Source organism: Corvus moneduloides, chromosome 7 (genome assembly GCF_009650955.1).
Source record: "Corvus moneduloides isolate bCorMon1 chromosome 7, bCorMon1.pri, whole genome shotgun sequence".
NCBI lineage: Eukaryota > Metazoa > Chordata > Aves > Passeriformes > Corvidae > Corvus > Corvus moneduloides.
The window spans coordinates 8,563,380-8,577,935 of record NC_045482.1 but is presented as its reverse complement, the minus strand read 5'-3'; the positions used below and the strand labels follow the sequence as shown (position 1 = coordinate 8,577,935).

Here is a 14,556-nt window from a genome sequence, read left to right as displayed (position 1 = left end):
AAAAAAGCCTAATTGTAGCAATGAATAAATATGTTCATACATTTTGAAACACCTTTTAGATACTCTCTGTTGGGTACCAAGTACCTATTTCTGCATAACTGAAAGCCTCTTATGAACATTTTCTAGAAGAAAGCCCCATCGTACTATATTTCTGTGACTAATTCAGCTGGGGGAGGGAAAGGCAAAAGGACACAGATGTTCACGAAGAACTGACTCCATCTGCATGGCAAATGTCACACGAGCTTTGCTGCAGCCCTTGGGCACTCACACCAAAAGGCTGGCATTGGACTGTGCCCCTCTACCCAAGGAGGAGCTTTACGTCACCTTGTCAAAGTCTCAGGCACAGAAGAAACCTGAAGGTGAACAGCCTCTGGCAGGTTTCTGTCAAAGGAGAGATTTAGTGCCAGGGTTCAAGCCAGACAAAGTCCTACCATGGTTCCTCAGCAGACGTGAAGTGCAATTTTTATTTCCAGATTCTAAACATGCTCACCACCACCCTTGGAAACAAAGGGAGAAATGTGCTGTTTTACTCGGCTAGATCCCATGCACTGCTGGCCTGAAGGAAGACCAATTCTGTACACCATGACTACCATGTCTGCTCATGACACAACTAACTTGAATTCCTTCAGCCTATTGCCAGATATCCCACAGCTTTCGGTGCCTCCCTCCAGCTCCAAGGGCTGCAATCAAACACACTGAGTGGCAAAAAATGCCAAAGCCCCATTCCATCCTGCCTGCAGATACTGACCAAAGATTAAAAAAACCCAAGTGTTTGGTATCTCTTTCCACAACTGTGAAATCAATAAATAACACTTGATGGAACATGGTTTTTCAGTAACCACTGCTCCCTAGGAGGTGTAAATGCTCTACACAAAAGCTGAAGGTTCCAAATACTTAGATTACATTTGCAGTAACTACGGAAGAAAAAAAAACAATAGTTTTTTTTAATGTGCTATGGTTCTAAAGGGTTTCTGTGCAGTGATATCTCAGCACCTGACAATCACTATTTGAATTTTTCCCCACAATATTTCTTAGAGAAAAGTACTGTAATTTGCACTTTTAAATGGAAGGAGAGATATGAGGAGGACAAGCTACTGACAAACATGTTCAGTAGAGCATCAAATTACAGTCAGAACTGCAGTAACAAATGAAAAATATTAATTGCTGCAACCCTTCCATATCTAACTTTCATGTCTAAAGCAATTTCCTGCTAAATGCTACTAAATCTGGTCCTAAGTGAGGAGAGGAATATTTCTAATTTTCCATTGCACACATACACACAGGCAAGCTGTGAACTCACGTGGCATTTTCTGTCTCAAACAGAGTGGAATAAACCAGACTGCAGTGATAAAACAAGTGGCATGAGGTCTCCAGAGACTTTCACAGTTCATCCTTGTAGTGTTTCCCACTCCCGGGATGGATCAGAAGCAGCCACTGCTGACAATTCACCGTACAACAGCCGCCACAATGGAACACAGTACTTCACTAACTGGGCTCAAGACTCACCATTTCTAAGCAACACACACTTCCTCCTCTCTCTTCAACTGGCCAGAAACCTCCTGTAAAACATTTGCCCCCATGCATTCGAGCCCAGTACAGAGCCAATACCCCCAGACAGGCTGGTTGTACCCCAAAAGCCCATGCCCAGTGCTGTGAGGGGGAGTGGGGTTGCACCCCAGCAGAGGGACAGCTCCAACCTGCCCTGCACCACAATCCAGAGGGAAGTGCCCCCAACCATTCAGATGTTGAGATCAACCCAAAATAATTGAGAGTTTTGCTTCTTTCAAGCACACACCGCAATGTGTGCTTATGTACATGTTCTTCAAATAAAGAAAAAATTGTTCTAGTTTTGTGGTCATCCTCCCCCCACAGAGGAAAGCATTTTCCAACTATGTATAATCTCTTTGGCTGAACAAGATGAAAATGCTAAAATTGCCTTTCTACAGTGTTTACTTTGCTCTCTCTCAGCACATGCGGCCTTGGCAATTTGCAAGTCTACAGATTCCTGGCAAGAATAACAGATGCCCAAGAGTAAGAAGCTTTCTAGTCTTCCCAAGTGCATGGATACCCCAATTAGGACTCTTCTCTGATAAAACATTAATAAATTGTTTCCTGCTAAATCTGAAGAATTTGCAAGTTCAGCCTGTTGTGAAACCAGTGTTGCAAAGTATCAGCAGGAGGGAGATGAAGGCCAAATCTTGAACATTGTATTTTGAAACATGAATTCTTTGGAACACAAAGAGTTGTCCCTATTCTGCTACCATAATAGCATACAATTTAATTGCTAAGTTCCTTGAAGTACCCTGGGACATCAAGATAAAGATGATTGAAAGTGAAAACCTTGATTTTTAATTTTGAATACAGGCATTTAAATGAGATTTATTTAGAACCATGTCTTCATAGCTAAGTACTGCTTAGAAAATGTATTTTGGGAATTCAAGTCAGCTCTTTACTGTCAGACACGAGCAAATACGGACCATTTCCTAAAATACTAATATTTCAAAAGGTCAAATGGCTATATTGAAACAAAGACATACTCCAATCCATTTTAAACACCAAGCCAAAGTGTGCCAAGAAGTCATTGGGTTTGTTGCAAAGCTGCTTACAAGAACTAATACATTTCCTCTTCTGAAAATGCCAATCTCTCAATCTCTCAAAGCTGATGCCTAATAGCTACTTGCTACTGGTGGTCTGTGAGATTCCACATAACAGGGATAAACAGATCCGGAAAATAGCTTTCCCACATAACATCTGTCTTCCCACCAGAACTCTATTATAAACAAACAAAATAAATGGCTTAAATCCTTGAGCGAGCGACACGCACAGAAACATTCCAGTGCTGAAAGCAGAACGCCCAAGAGTAGTGGGAGACCATACCACAGCACCCCAGGGATGAAAGAGATTCTTGAATTTCCCTGCTTAAGGACAAAAATGAAACCCCAGAAGAGTGGCCTCATGATGATGGATGCACAGAATACAGTCAGGAGGTTTGATGTTTGATTTCTTTCTTGGTTTGACACGGTCTTGGATGAGATCTGCTGTATCCTCAAGTTTGCTAACTAGACTGTTGATAACACTCCTTCCTCCCAATTCCTCTGTTGTTGCAACTCACAAAGGCAAATTCTGTGTTTGCCCAGAGCACAAAGTAAAAGGACTCTCACTCATCGTTTGTCAGTGCATCTCTCATGTAGCGTGGCAACACTGTAAGGGGCAAAAACATCAGCTTCAGAACAGAGCATTCAAATTTCTATCACCTTAAATGACAACACATTCTGCATTCTCCACCAAAACAACACATAAAGCTCATTTATGTTCAGTTCAGGGGTTAACACCTCAAGCAGGAAGAAAATTCCAAATTCCAATTCAACTGGAGACACTGTTAATGTTTGTTACACATCACCTCTAAATACTGGTTGAGATGCAATGACCAAGACCCTTTGACGTCCCACTTTCTCCCCCTAGTACTGGAAGCTAATGTAACCACTTGGGGCAAGATACTAGTGCTACTTCAAGTTTATAGGCACCATGCAAGGCATTCTGAGCCTTCTAACCCAAGCAGACTGGCTTAAGAAAAAGCCTCAAATAACAAGTTGATGAGGCTTTTGCTGCTTGTGAGAAATGTACAGGCAGCAGCCTCTTCCCAGTCAAGGGCTAGGGAAAGTCATTGCTATAAACTAGACATTTTCAGCTGAGAGGTTGCAGAAACCTTACAGTGAGCCCAGTGAAAGGTCCCCAAACACCTCTGCAGCCAGGGCGCACAAGCACTGCAGTGAAATCTGATGCACAAGATAGAGGCAGTGCAGGCCAACCCAAGAAGCAGATCCTTTAAAAGACCACTAGTACAACTTATGGGAGAATATTTCACACCCTGGGATACAGTATATTAATAAAGCTATTTTTCCTCCTGTCAAAGTTAGACTTGCAATGCCCCAAGGGTCAGAAGAGAGAAGACTGCATCTGCAGAAGCCTGGGAACACGACTGACAACAGCTGAGGCTGCAGCACAGAAGTTGTACAGCTGGGGCGGTCAAAAAGCCTGCTCCGTATCCTTAAAAGCTTTTCTGGATCTGTGGCAATCTCTGCAAAGCAACCTTCTGCAGAGTTTAAAATCATTAAACATCTACACAGATCTGCTGCAAGCCTTCTGGAATTGTATCCTACATCCCTTTCATCAGCTCTGCTAAAAACAAACCCACTGCTTCTTACCTCTTGTAGCCTCTTACAGCCCAGAGAAGTTGCTGCTGCACACAAGTCAGTTCTGCTGTAAAATGCCCCAAGCACTAATGTACCTGGCAAGTGCACTGAATTCCCAGGGGCCAACAAGGTTTCCCTCTATTTATTTGTTAAACTTTGGAGCACAGAAACAGAAAACAAAGAAATTTTAGTAAAATAAGATTGCTAGTGTATATTCTTCCATTTATGCGGGCCAATTTTAATACTCCAGATATATATAATGCACATTCCTTTAGTAATGGCTATGCTCAAGTAATCATTTGGTTCCTACAACTTTGAAGTGTTTCAGATCATGCCACCAAAACTATTCATTGAAATGAGAGCTAAAAAAGGAAGATCAAAGAAAAGTGTGACTAGATTTTATTGGAATTAATCCAAAACCAAAGCTTGCCCAGCACTATTTTCATTGTGGTAGGGGAGGGCTGTGTTTTGGTTTTGCAGGGGTTTTTTTTAACGTGACACATGAAAATTATATTTCTAATATAATATTCATTTTCCTTTGTATTTGCCTGACCTACTGCAGTTCTGGATCTTGCCAATTCATAAGCACATGTGCCGCTGCATGTTCAGAACAGCTGAGGCCAAGGAGATGGCAGAAGAAGCCTGTACTTACACGTTCTAAGTTTTTTGAGCTGTCTCAATCTCAAACAGAGCCTGGCAAATTTAAAACTGCAACTTCACTCTATAATGAATTTTCCCATTTTAATAAACCTTACCAGCTACTATTACCTGAACAACGATGTTGTGCACTCAAATTTGTTTTACATTGTGGTTGGCCACAACAAAACAGTTAAATGCACTGTGCCTCTGGTCCATTGTGTTTTTTCAGGTTGGAAACACAAAGTTGCAAGAGATGATGTTTGAAAAGAGTAAGGAAAAGAGTAACATCAAGAGTAAAAGCAAAACCACCTGAGCCCATTGCTTTTCTGGGGCTTTGGTTTACTGTATTCCTGTGTACGGCAACGGAGGTGTTTGTATTCCTTGGTGGAGAGGGATGGGCTGGGTACTTGAAAAAGACAAACAAATAAACAAACAAACGAGGATTTCATCCTGTAACACTCCAGGGTTTGCCGGTGCCGTTTCGCAACAGCACATACAAAATAAACTCTACCTGTGATCCAAGCTGAGCAGCTGCACTTCAGGTTGAGGCAGTACTGGGCTAAAGCTGCTTGTGCTTCAGTGAGCTGGGAGCTTGAGCAGAGAAAGGTATCACTGGATTTCTGAACAAACACAGCCTATTCTCCATGATGATGAAAACTCTCTTGCTCAAGCCCACCTTCCCAGAAACAGACTTTTAGTCCCAGAAACATAGTGGACAAAGTCTGTATGTTGTAATAGAAAAATACCCCATCCTGGTAAGCTACTCCGTGTGCTTAATGCAGTTATTAACCAGGATGGGCAGCCTTGTAAAACCTGGACGGGACAGTAAAGGCTGTAAAAAAACTACTCAGAAGAACAGTGGATGAGTTCCTGAAACTGAGAAGGGAAAAACATTCAAGGAAAATAAGAAACTGAGGAGACAAAATAACAGTCCTGTACCAAGTACACTGATGGCTGATATAAGAAAACAAAGCTCAGACAGGTCACACAAAGGCAGAAGCCTACATCCATATCCCAGAGCAAACACTCACAACACAGGCAACCTATGTCAAAGAGGATAACCACACTGCTAAAATAATCTTCTATATGGGCTTGATCCTGCAAGCCACTGTGCAAGCAGCAGCAGTCTGGACAAGCTGTGGGCAACCCACACTGGCCAGGATCAAGCCCTTAACAACACTGCAACCTGTTTGAGATCCTAGCCCTGAAGTAAGAGCAGATCATTTGCCAGGGAAAGACACCCATACAGCAAGTTGGAGCGAGTACTTGAGTGGATGCATGAGCACAGATTATCAGGTTTCTCTTCTGAGTTTCTTGAGGGCACAGAAATCTCTGCCCTGCTCAGTGAACTTTGCTGCTGACCTCAATATCATTATGACATACTTGAGTGTTCCTATTAATGAAGCAGACTAATCCTCTCTACTGGTCTCCTCTCTGGCTACATTGGGATGATTTATACAAACAGTTTCTACACACCATGCAAATATAGGCAAAACCTGTAAATACATGATGAGGAAGTCAACCCAAAGGTGACAAGAGAAATTTTCGAGACAGCATTTAAACACCCCCGAACATCAGTGCTTGCCCACTTTTCAAATGATAAAGACTTGTTTTCACAAGCAAACAGGAGCTGAAGAGTGGATAGGTCTGTGCCAATAAACCATTGGTGAAAACATTACCAAGAGCATTCACTCAAAAATGTTCCATTATTTCTGTATAAATAAAATGTGAGGGGAGAGAAGGGAAACCTTCTGCCATGTTGCATCCAAGGCTAACCTGTGCTCTTCAGGGTGAAAGCCATGTTTTTACAGCACTTTGACACTTTTGCTTCTATTTCTGTCATTTGTTGATCTTTCATTAATCTTCCTTTTGTGTTTTAGTTTCATATAACATACACTGAAACCAACAATAAACGCCCCAAATGTCATCATCACCTTAGTGAAGAAATGCATAGTATTTTGAGGCAAAGCCAATACCATAACTGGAGGCATTTCCTACACTTTCTCCTCTCTTTTTTCAAAGCATCACATCAGAGGCAAAATAAAGAAAGGGTGTGTAGGGGAGGAGAAGACCCCTACATACATCCCACCAAATGCATACAGTTTTCTGTGATCCTTATTATTGTTTTCTTACTCCTTCATGCAAATACCGCATGCAGCCCTACAAACAGTGCCTCAAACACGAGGCTCTGCATCCTGGGAGCCGTACAAAAAGGAAAGGAAACAAAGCACTGCCTTGAGATAAATAACTCTCCTCCCACGAAGCACTTCAAGGTAAAAAGCAGCCAACCTGCTGCCTCTGAGAATCTTTACTCCTGACTCTGGGCAAGTTATAAAGTTTGTTTTGCCAGAGCAGGCTGATGTGAAGGGCCAGAGGACCCACAGGATTTTTATCTAGATAACAAGCAAAACAAGATTTGCAAGGAGGCAGAATACTTCTTAGGCCACAAGCTATCACAGCAAAAGATGTGCCTTGGGCACACAAGCCTTTCTTCATATCTGAAGAAGCAGCAGGCTTGAAAGTCTTAGCCTGTGGCAGCTGCAACAATATTATTACTACAACCCAGTAGCTTCCCTCAAAGGGCAAAACTGTTGAAGCACTGATGGGAAAATTGCTCAAATTGACACAGGCATTCCCCAAGAGAGGAAGAGAAGGAGATGGGAAGAAACTCAGGTCCCCTGGGCTCCCATCACAGGCGAATGGATGGCTGCTCTGATCCAGCTCTCAAATCACCCTGCCTTTAAGAAGCTGGTCAGCCACCGCACCTGCCACTCCTCGAACTCCCAAAGGAAGACCAGAGCCCAGGCTGGATTCGCTGGATAAACTCAAGTAAATACATGAAAGTACAAGAGAGCAGGGTCAGATCTGGCAGGAGGAAAGACTCTTCTGCGTGTTGCTGCAGGAGCAGCAAAGCACAGTGCTGCTACCAGCCAGCACATGCACAGCTAGGGCATACCCAAAAACCACAGGGGACAACAACCCTCACCAAAACCCAACAAAGGACCCCACCTGGCCTCAACAACAACATTTTAAAGGTGAACATGACCATGGTGGCATCAGGAGGTAATGAAATTGAGAATAAAATTGAACTTCAGCAATCACTCAGTTACTACTACCACACGGATTTTCCCAGCAAGCTGCATTTGTGTATCCCAATACCACAAGCCTCTCTTCTTCACAGCAGCAATGGGATGGTCACACAAGGCTGATGCAAACCAGAACAACTGGCCTCATTCACATAATTCTGTTCCCTACCCTGTTCTTGCAAACATAGCATCTGGAATACCAGGTATGAGTGCAGCAGGAACAAAGCCACTGTGCTTGACAGCAATTCAGTGAAGTCCTAAATAATCTAAGGTAGCTGAAAATGGGATGAATCAATAGTATAGACAGACACCATGCAGTAAAGGCAAGTCAAAACCAAAAAGGCTAACTCTAAAATATTAAAGCAATAGAGATTAACAGGCAGCAGCTCAGTCTACAAAACAAGCGCACCACAATGGCCATGCCATCAGAAGGCAGCCACGACGATGGTACCTCAAACAGATAAAACAGAGTTATTACCCCGGAATGACAAATATTTAATGTTTCAGTGATAAAACAACAAATGTTCAGTAACATAAGACTGCTGCTGCCCAAAGCAGCCCACAAACTCCACGCACCAGAAAATACAAATTAAACGCTGACATCAGAGAAAGATTGTTTTGTTGTAAGAACAAAAAGCAAACAAACATTTTCTTGTAAAGAACAAAATGTTGACCTCTGCAAATTTGGGAAGACTTCAAGAAACAACATAGCTGTGGGGAAAAATGTGCAGGGCAGCAGAATAAAGCCGAATCTGACCTCTAAAGGCTGACTCCTGTGAGTCTACACAGCTCCACTCCCCTCCAGACTCCTCACACCTCCCTTGACACTTCCACATGCCTCACAAAGCAACAAACCCAGTATAAAAATAAGTTTCAGACCAGTACAAATACTACATTTTATCCAAAATCTCTACCATTCACGAGTCACTGTAAATGCATATATAGACAGATGCCCCCTCCCATTTGTAAGTATCCCAAACTACAAAGGAAAAATAATTGCTGAGCTGGATTGGGCGAGCATATTTCAGCCAACTTAGAAAAAAAACCAAAACTTTAAGAGGGGGAGTTCAACAGAACAAGTCAAAATTTCATCAATCACACACAAACTGGACTTTATGAATGTATTTAAAGTTTTCCATGTGGTCTGCAGGTCACACATTTTAACCGCACAAACTGCTCCCTGAAACCTTCAAATAATCAACATTGTGGGATTCTTTCCTATTTGCTAATGCATTGCCCATGAGCCACATTTTACTTTGTAAAGTTAACGAAAGACTCCCACGGGCTTTTGTTACCAACAGTTACAGAAAAGAACTTTTGTGGAAGAGCGATGAAAATTTTATCAATGTAAAGTTTAAGAGTTGAAAAAACAATATAATAAACAATTACAGCTTTCTAATGAGATTTTTCTTGGTCAGACATACCTCAGACATTTCCAGACATGACTAAACTTTAAGATTCCCATTTCCAATTAACACGTGTGTTACCCAACAAACCCTGCCCGCCCCCCTCCCCCAAGCCACTCAGCATGAGATTACTGCAGAATCTGATGGTCTTTAGCAGAATATTTGGCCTAACTCCAGCTCCACCAGCCTTCATGCTTATTTTTATAGGCACAGCCTCCAGCTTCACACTCTAGTGTGTAACACAACACCCAAGTCTATTAAACTTTCCACCAAATACACATAAAATTGAACAACAGGTAATCAAGCCACAGTCTGTTCCCTCAGTCTTACGAGGGAACTCATTGCCCTGCTTGCACCACAGCATGAAACTTTGCCCAATGTTCTTGAAAGGCTTACAGTGAATGTGCCTGGCATGATACAAAAGGACCATCAGAGGATCCAGATCTAAATGCTTTTGGAAAGGGAGCTCTTATGGAGAAGATCTAGAGTTTCAAAGGGGCCAATGGAGCTGGCACCTGGATCTCCAACATCAAATATTCAGCATCAAACATAACAACTGTGAAAGAGACTAGAAAAGGCAAAAAAATCTTCTAGTGGAATGAGCCCAACTATCTTGTCATCTTTGGCTGTGAGGAGGAGAGAGGTTTGGCATTGTTCACTGATGGCTCGATCTGACTCTCACATTTCACAGAATCACAGAAGAGTTTGAGTTGGAAGGAATATTTAAAGGTCTGTAGTCCAATCCCCTCTGCAATGAGCAGGGACATCTCCAACTAGACCAGGTTGCTCATAGCTCAACCCCATGCTGACCTTCAATGTTTCTGGGGATGGGGCACCTATCACCTTTCTGGACAACCTGTTAGAGTGTTTCACTATCCACATCATAAAAAATTTTCTTGCTTATTATCTAGTCTAAATTTACTCTCTTTTAGTTTCAAACCAGTATTCCTCATCCTATCACAACAGGCTTTACTAAAAAGTTTGTGCCCACTTCTCTCGTAAGCCCCCTTTGTGCGTTTACCTACCCAAGACTGGCAAACAATCGTGCAGCATCCAGCCAACCTTACAGAACCTTCAAAGCTATCCATGTTAAAGGTCTCATTCCTCACAACAAACCCTTCCAAAGGTTATAACTGCAACTCCCTTTTAAAACTAACATATGTAGCGCAGACACAGCCTTCAGACTGCAGGAAACAGCTTAGAAACCCATGTTGGGCAAGACTGGCTTGCTGCAGCTTGACTTTGTTCTTTAAACTTGGACACAACTTCTGGTAATGCCTGCAGTGGAGCACTGACGTGAGGGCTGAACTTCAGCCCACGGCTGAGCCATTAAAGAATAAATCCATTCCTAGTGCCCTCTGGAAGGATCCTGAGAGGTCAATTTCTGTATGTAGCTTGTCAGAGCAGCAGAAATCTGCAGTCTTGGTTAAGCACCAACAACAGCTCTTTAATAGTGAAATTTGGTTTCCCCAGAATGCAAACTACAGATTTTACATGGTAAAACAAGCCCTGCTTCCAGGTGTAACAGAGGCTTCACTATCCTTATCAGAGTCTAAAAGCAGAAATGCAAAGTGTAGTTGCCATGAGTGAGAAGAGAGTTGGTGGCAACAAGGAGAAAGTAGAGAAGAGTTTGTACTTGAAAATTAATGTGGTTGTTACACTGAGCACCATTCCAACTGTTACTGTGTTACAAGTTTTCTAAAATATGCAACAGAGGCATGAAAATTTGCAATGCAGCAAAACTCAACTGATATGGAGAGGAGACAATACTCTCAAGTGATTTGGTAAATAAAACCATGCAGCATCACAAGCCAAGTAACTTGCATACTTGGTAGCAGCATGTGGCACAGGCATAAACATCCCTTTTTTCCACCATAGTATGTAATGAACGTTTTAATACTTGCAAAGATCTGCAACATTTGGCCTTCATATTGTGATTTCACACACAGAGCTTGTAAGACCTTAAAAAAACAGGTCTTCCCACCTGCAAGCCAAAGAATCCTACATTGCTAGGGAAAAGTGACACCTGGTATTACCTACCAAAGCACACAATACAGATAATTACATTGCACATCAGTGCCAGGTGCAATAGAATCAGAAACTGGGGGAAATACATCACTGTCTCCCTCTCAAAGAACTGTGCGTTTGAACACATGTTGTCAGCTAGCTCATAACAGCAGATAAAAACAAAACAGAATACTCATTTGCCATTCAAACCAACTTCTTTCAAGAAAAAAAATCCAGTCTGAATTAAGCAGAAACATGTAATTAAATACTTTGCAATCCATAGTAGTTACAGAAAACAAGAAAAGAAAAAAGAAACCAAAAAATCCCCTTGAGAAATCCACTCCCTTAAGATTTATAGCAATCCTTCACAAGAAACTGCGTAGTCCAGGGTGCCCTCACAGAACAGGTTTGTATCTTTAATGCTCTAAATAAAACTTTCAACTATGACCCAAAGATTGGGCTGCATGGTACTGCCTTCTTTAATCTCCAGGCAAATAGCTCTCTTCCCTTTTCCTTCATTCTTTCTTAAGTGGAATGAGATGATTCGGTATCACCCACTGTTACTGTAGCCATTAGGAACAGAGTATTAACCCCAAAACTGATGTGGAACATGTTAAGTATACAAGCTACTGACTGGAAAAAAACCCCTCTGAATCCCAGGAGCAGCAGCCACTGCAGTTGTTGAAAATGAAGGATTTGCCAGAAGCAGGATGAAAGAGCAGAAAAGAGAAGTCTGATATCAACCTGCCCGTATCAACGTCCAAGGCTTATTATCCACAGGGAACAGAACACATCGTCAAGGAACAAGGAAAATTTAAGACACAAAGTCTTGCAAATGTAACTCTCAAGGGTATAAGGAAAGCTGAAAAAAAAAAGTGATATTTTTCTTAATCATTGTGGAAAAAAATGTTTCCACAAATATACATTGTTTTGGTTTCTTCCTCAACAAGGTTTTCATGGATACTGAGAGTCCTTGTCTTAATTTAATTTTCTCTTTAATTTAAATTGTCAGCACAACCTGAAGGACAAATAAGTGGAGATGACACAACAGCAGTTACAAGCAACTGTGTATTACCAACCTAATGTCTCCAGAAAAGGGAGCAGGCCTGGTTGAGCAGGAAAATTGAGATGTGACAGACAATGAATAGCAGAGGTACAAAAGCACAGACTATAACTAAGGGATAGAAGAAGCAAACAAAAACAGCACAGATCCTTCCATACCTTCTCCCTTCCATTCTCCAGTATAATGAAACCATGATAGTCCAAATGCTTAGCAAGAATGAAAAATATAATCACACTAAAAACTAAAAATGGGGGGGAAGACTAAATTATAATAAAGTACAGAACACTTATTTGATTGTAGTAAGCTGCAGACACAATTGCTTGCAGATCATAGCTATACTTTGCCTTTAATATTGAGGCTCACCAGCAGCCTTGGCAAGTCTCTACAAACCATTAAGTTCACACAGCCTAAGCAGTATAACAGATACAATACCGTGCACATTTTAGCAAAAGTGGAACGAAGAGATGAAGCAGGAAATAAAAGGCTTAACCGGAATCACAATTTGCTTCTTCATTCCCTGCCTGTTTCAACTGCCAGTTCACAACATCTCTCCTGTTGATCATCACTCAGAGATTAATATGCCGGAAGACTTTGATTATTTCCACACATATCCAAGCTCACTGTATCTAGTTTAAAATCCAACCATTTTAATAAACACAATGCTTTTGCAAATCAAAGATAGCAGGCAACATTTAAGTCAGCCTTAGCATATTCCAAGCATGTTTTGTTCCTACTTCAGCCCGCTCTAACATCCTGGAAGAGCCTTCCCTGTAAGTGAATTATTTATAACTGCAAATGCCCTCTGAAAACAGGAGCATCGAAGTTACTGTCAGCAGCAGTTCTGGAACTGGTCTTTATGAAAATCAGAAGTCTCCCGTGTTGTGCAATGGGGACAAAGAAAAAGGAAAAATATCCCAGATGGGAAAGATCAAGTGCAAAGAATACAGTACAGGAAAGACTACAGCACAAGTAAGGTTTAAAACATCCCTAATACAATAGATAATGTTCAGGCATTCAATCTGTGTGTATCCTTAAAAATGAACACATAGCATAAGAATGACAGCATAGCTCCCCATAGGATGTTATTTCTTAACATATACTCACATAAACTTCATTGTGATCAAAGCGCTTCTTCAGGTTATTGATGAACGAATCTTCATTAAGTGGCTCTAAAAGAACCATATCTCCCACCCCTATCATGTCGTCTAAAAGTGACGTCTTGACCTCCATTTTGGCCATTTTGTCCTGGGAAAAACAAAAGAAGCAAGAATAAAACCAACAGCAAAGGTTAGCTCAAGGTTATTCTAATTATTCACAGGCGTTCTCTAGTAACACTACTTTAGGAATAAAAGTTAAAAATCCACCAAAGAACACTACATTAAAATTATGTTTCCAAGGAGCATTCTCAAAGTCATTCCGTCTACCCAGGCAATCCATGTGATTCCAAAATTTAACTTCTAATAGTCAACAATGCCTTCTGGTCCACTGTACATTAAACATGAAACTCCTAGAAACAGGAGTGAAGATTCCAGTGGGCATCACAGCCAGATTATTTGGATGACTTCAACACAAAGTTCAAGTGCATGCAAACCCATGTTTTATTGAAAGCTTCATCAGGATCTCCAAACTAGGGTTTAAATTTGCCAACACCTTAATCTGAATTTCTTTTTCACCCTTACTTGCACTTCTCAAACTCCATCAATATTGAAATGGAAACTAACTCAGTGAACCCACTCAGAGACAAAAAACACACTATTTGATCTTAGTTCATGAACCTTGGATTCTAAAGTGCCTGTATTCCAGTACAGTGCTGGGTTTGGCTACATGAAGCTACCAAATGACTTCATTCACTTGTAATTTTGTTGCTTGAGAGAACATTTTCACAGGGCAGCAACAATCCAGCTGACAAGTGGAGACTCTGCATCAATATAACCAGAGTGGCAGAAGTCAGAAGATGGTCTTGAACAGGGGACCAGGATCAAACAAAGTAAGCAAGTCTGACAAAGGGAGTCATTTAGACGAAGAAGTCAAGGTCAGGCCAAAACTTGGCACTTCTTTGATCCTTCCAGCCTTTTATCCCTCCAATCCAAATGCTGGAGATTACTGAGCTCCTCAAGAACTCCAGGCACATAGTTACTGCTTTCAGCTTTTGTGAGGAGACT

At 41.5% G+C, this 14,556-nt stretch overlaps 1 protein-coding gene across 7 annotated transcripts in view; it reads right to left on the bottom strand.

The window, feature by feature from the left end:
• The window catches only part of MYO1B (myosin IB), a 110,197-nt gene that overhangs the window by 80,854 nt on the left and 14,787 nt on the right, over window positions 1-14,556 (bottom strand). For all 7 annotated transcript variants that reach the window (XM_032114081.1, XM_032114084.1, XM_032114086.1 and 4 more), the window contains exon 2: window positions 13,499-13,639. In XM_032114081.1, coding sequence (XP_031969972.1) covers window positions 13,499-13,633 — 135 coding nt within the window. In that variant the 5' untranslated portion in view covers window positions 13,634-13,639. The remainder of the gene's footprint in view (window positions 1-13,498; window positions 13,640-14,556) is intronic.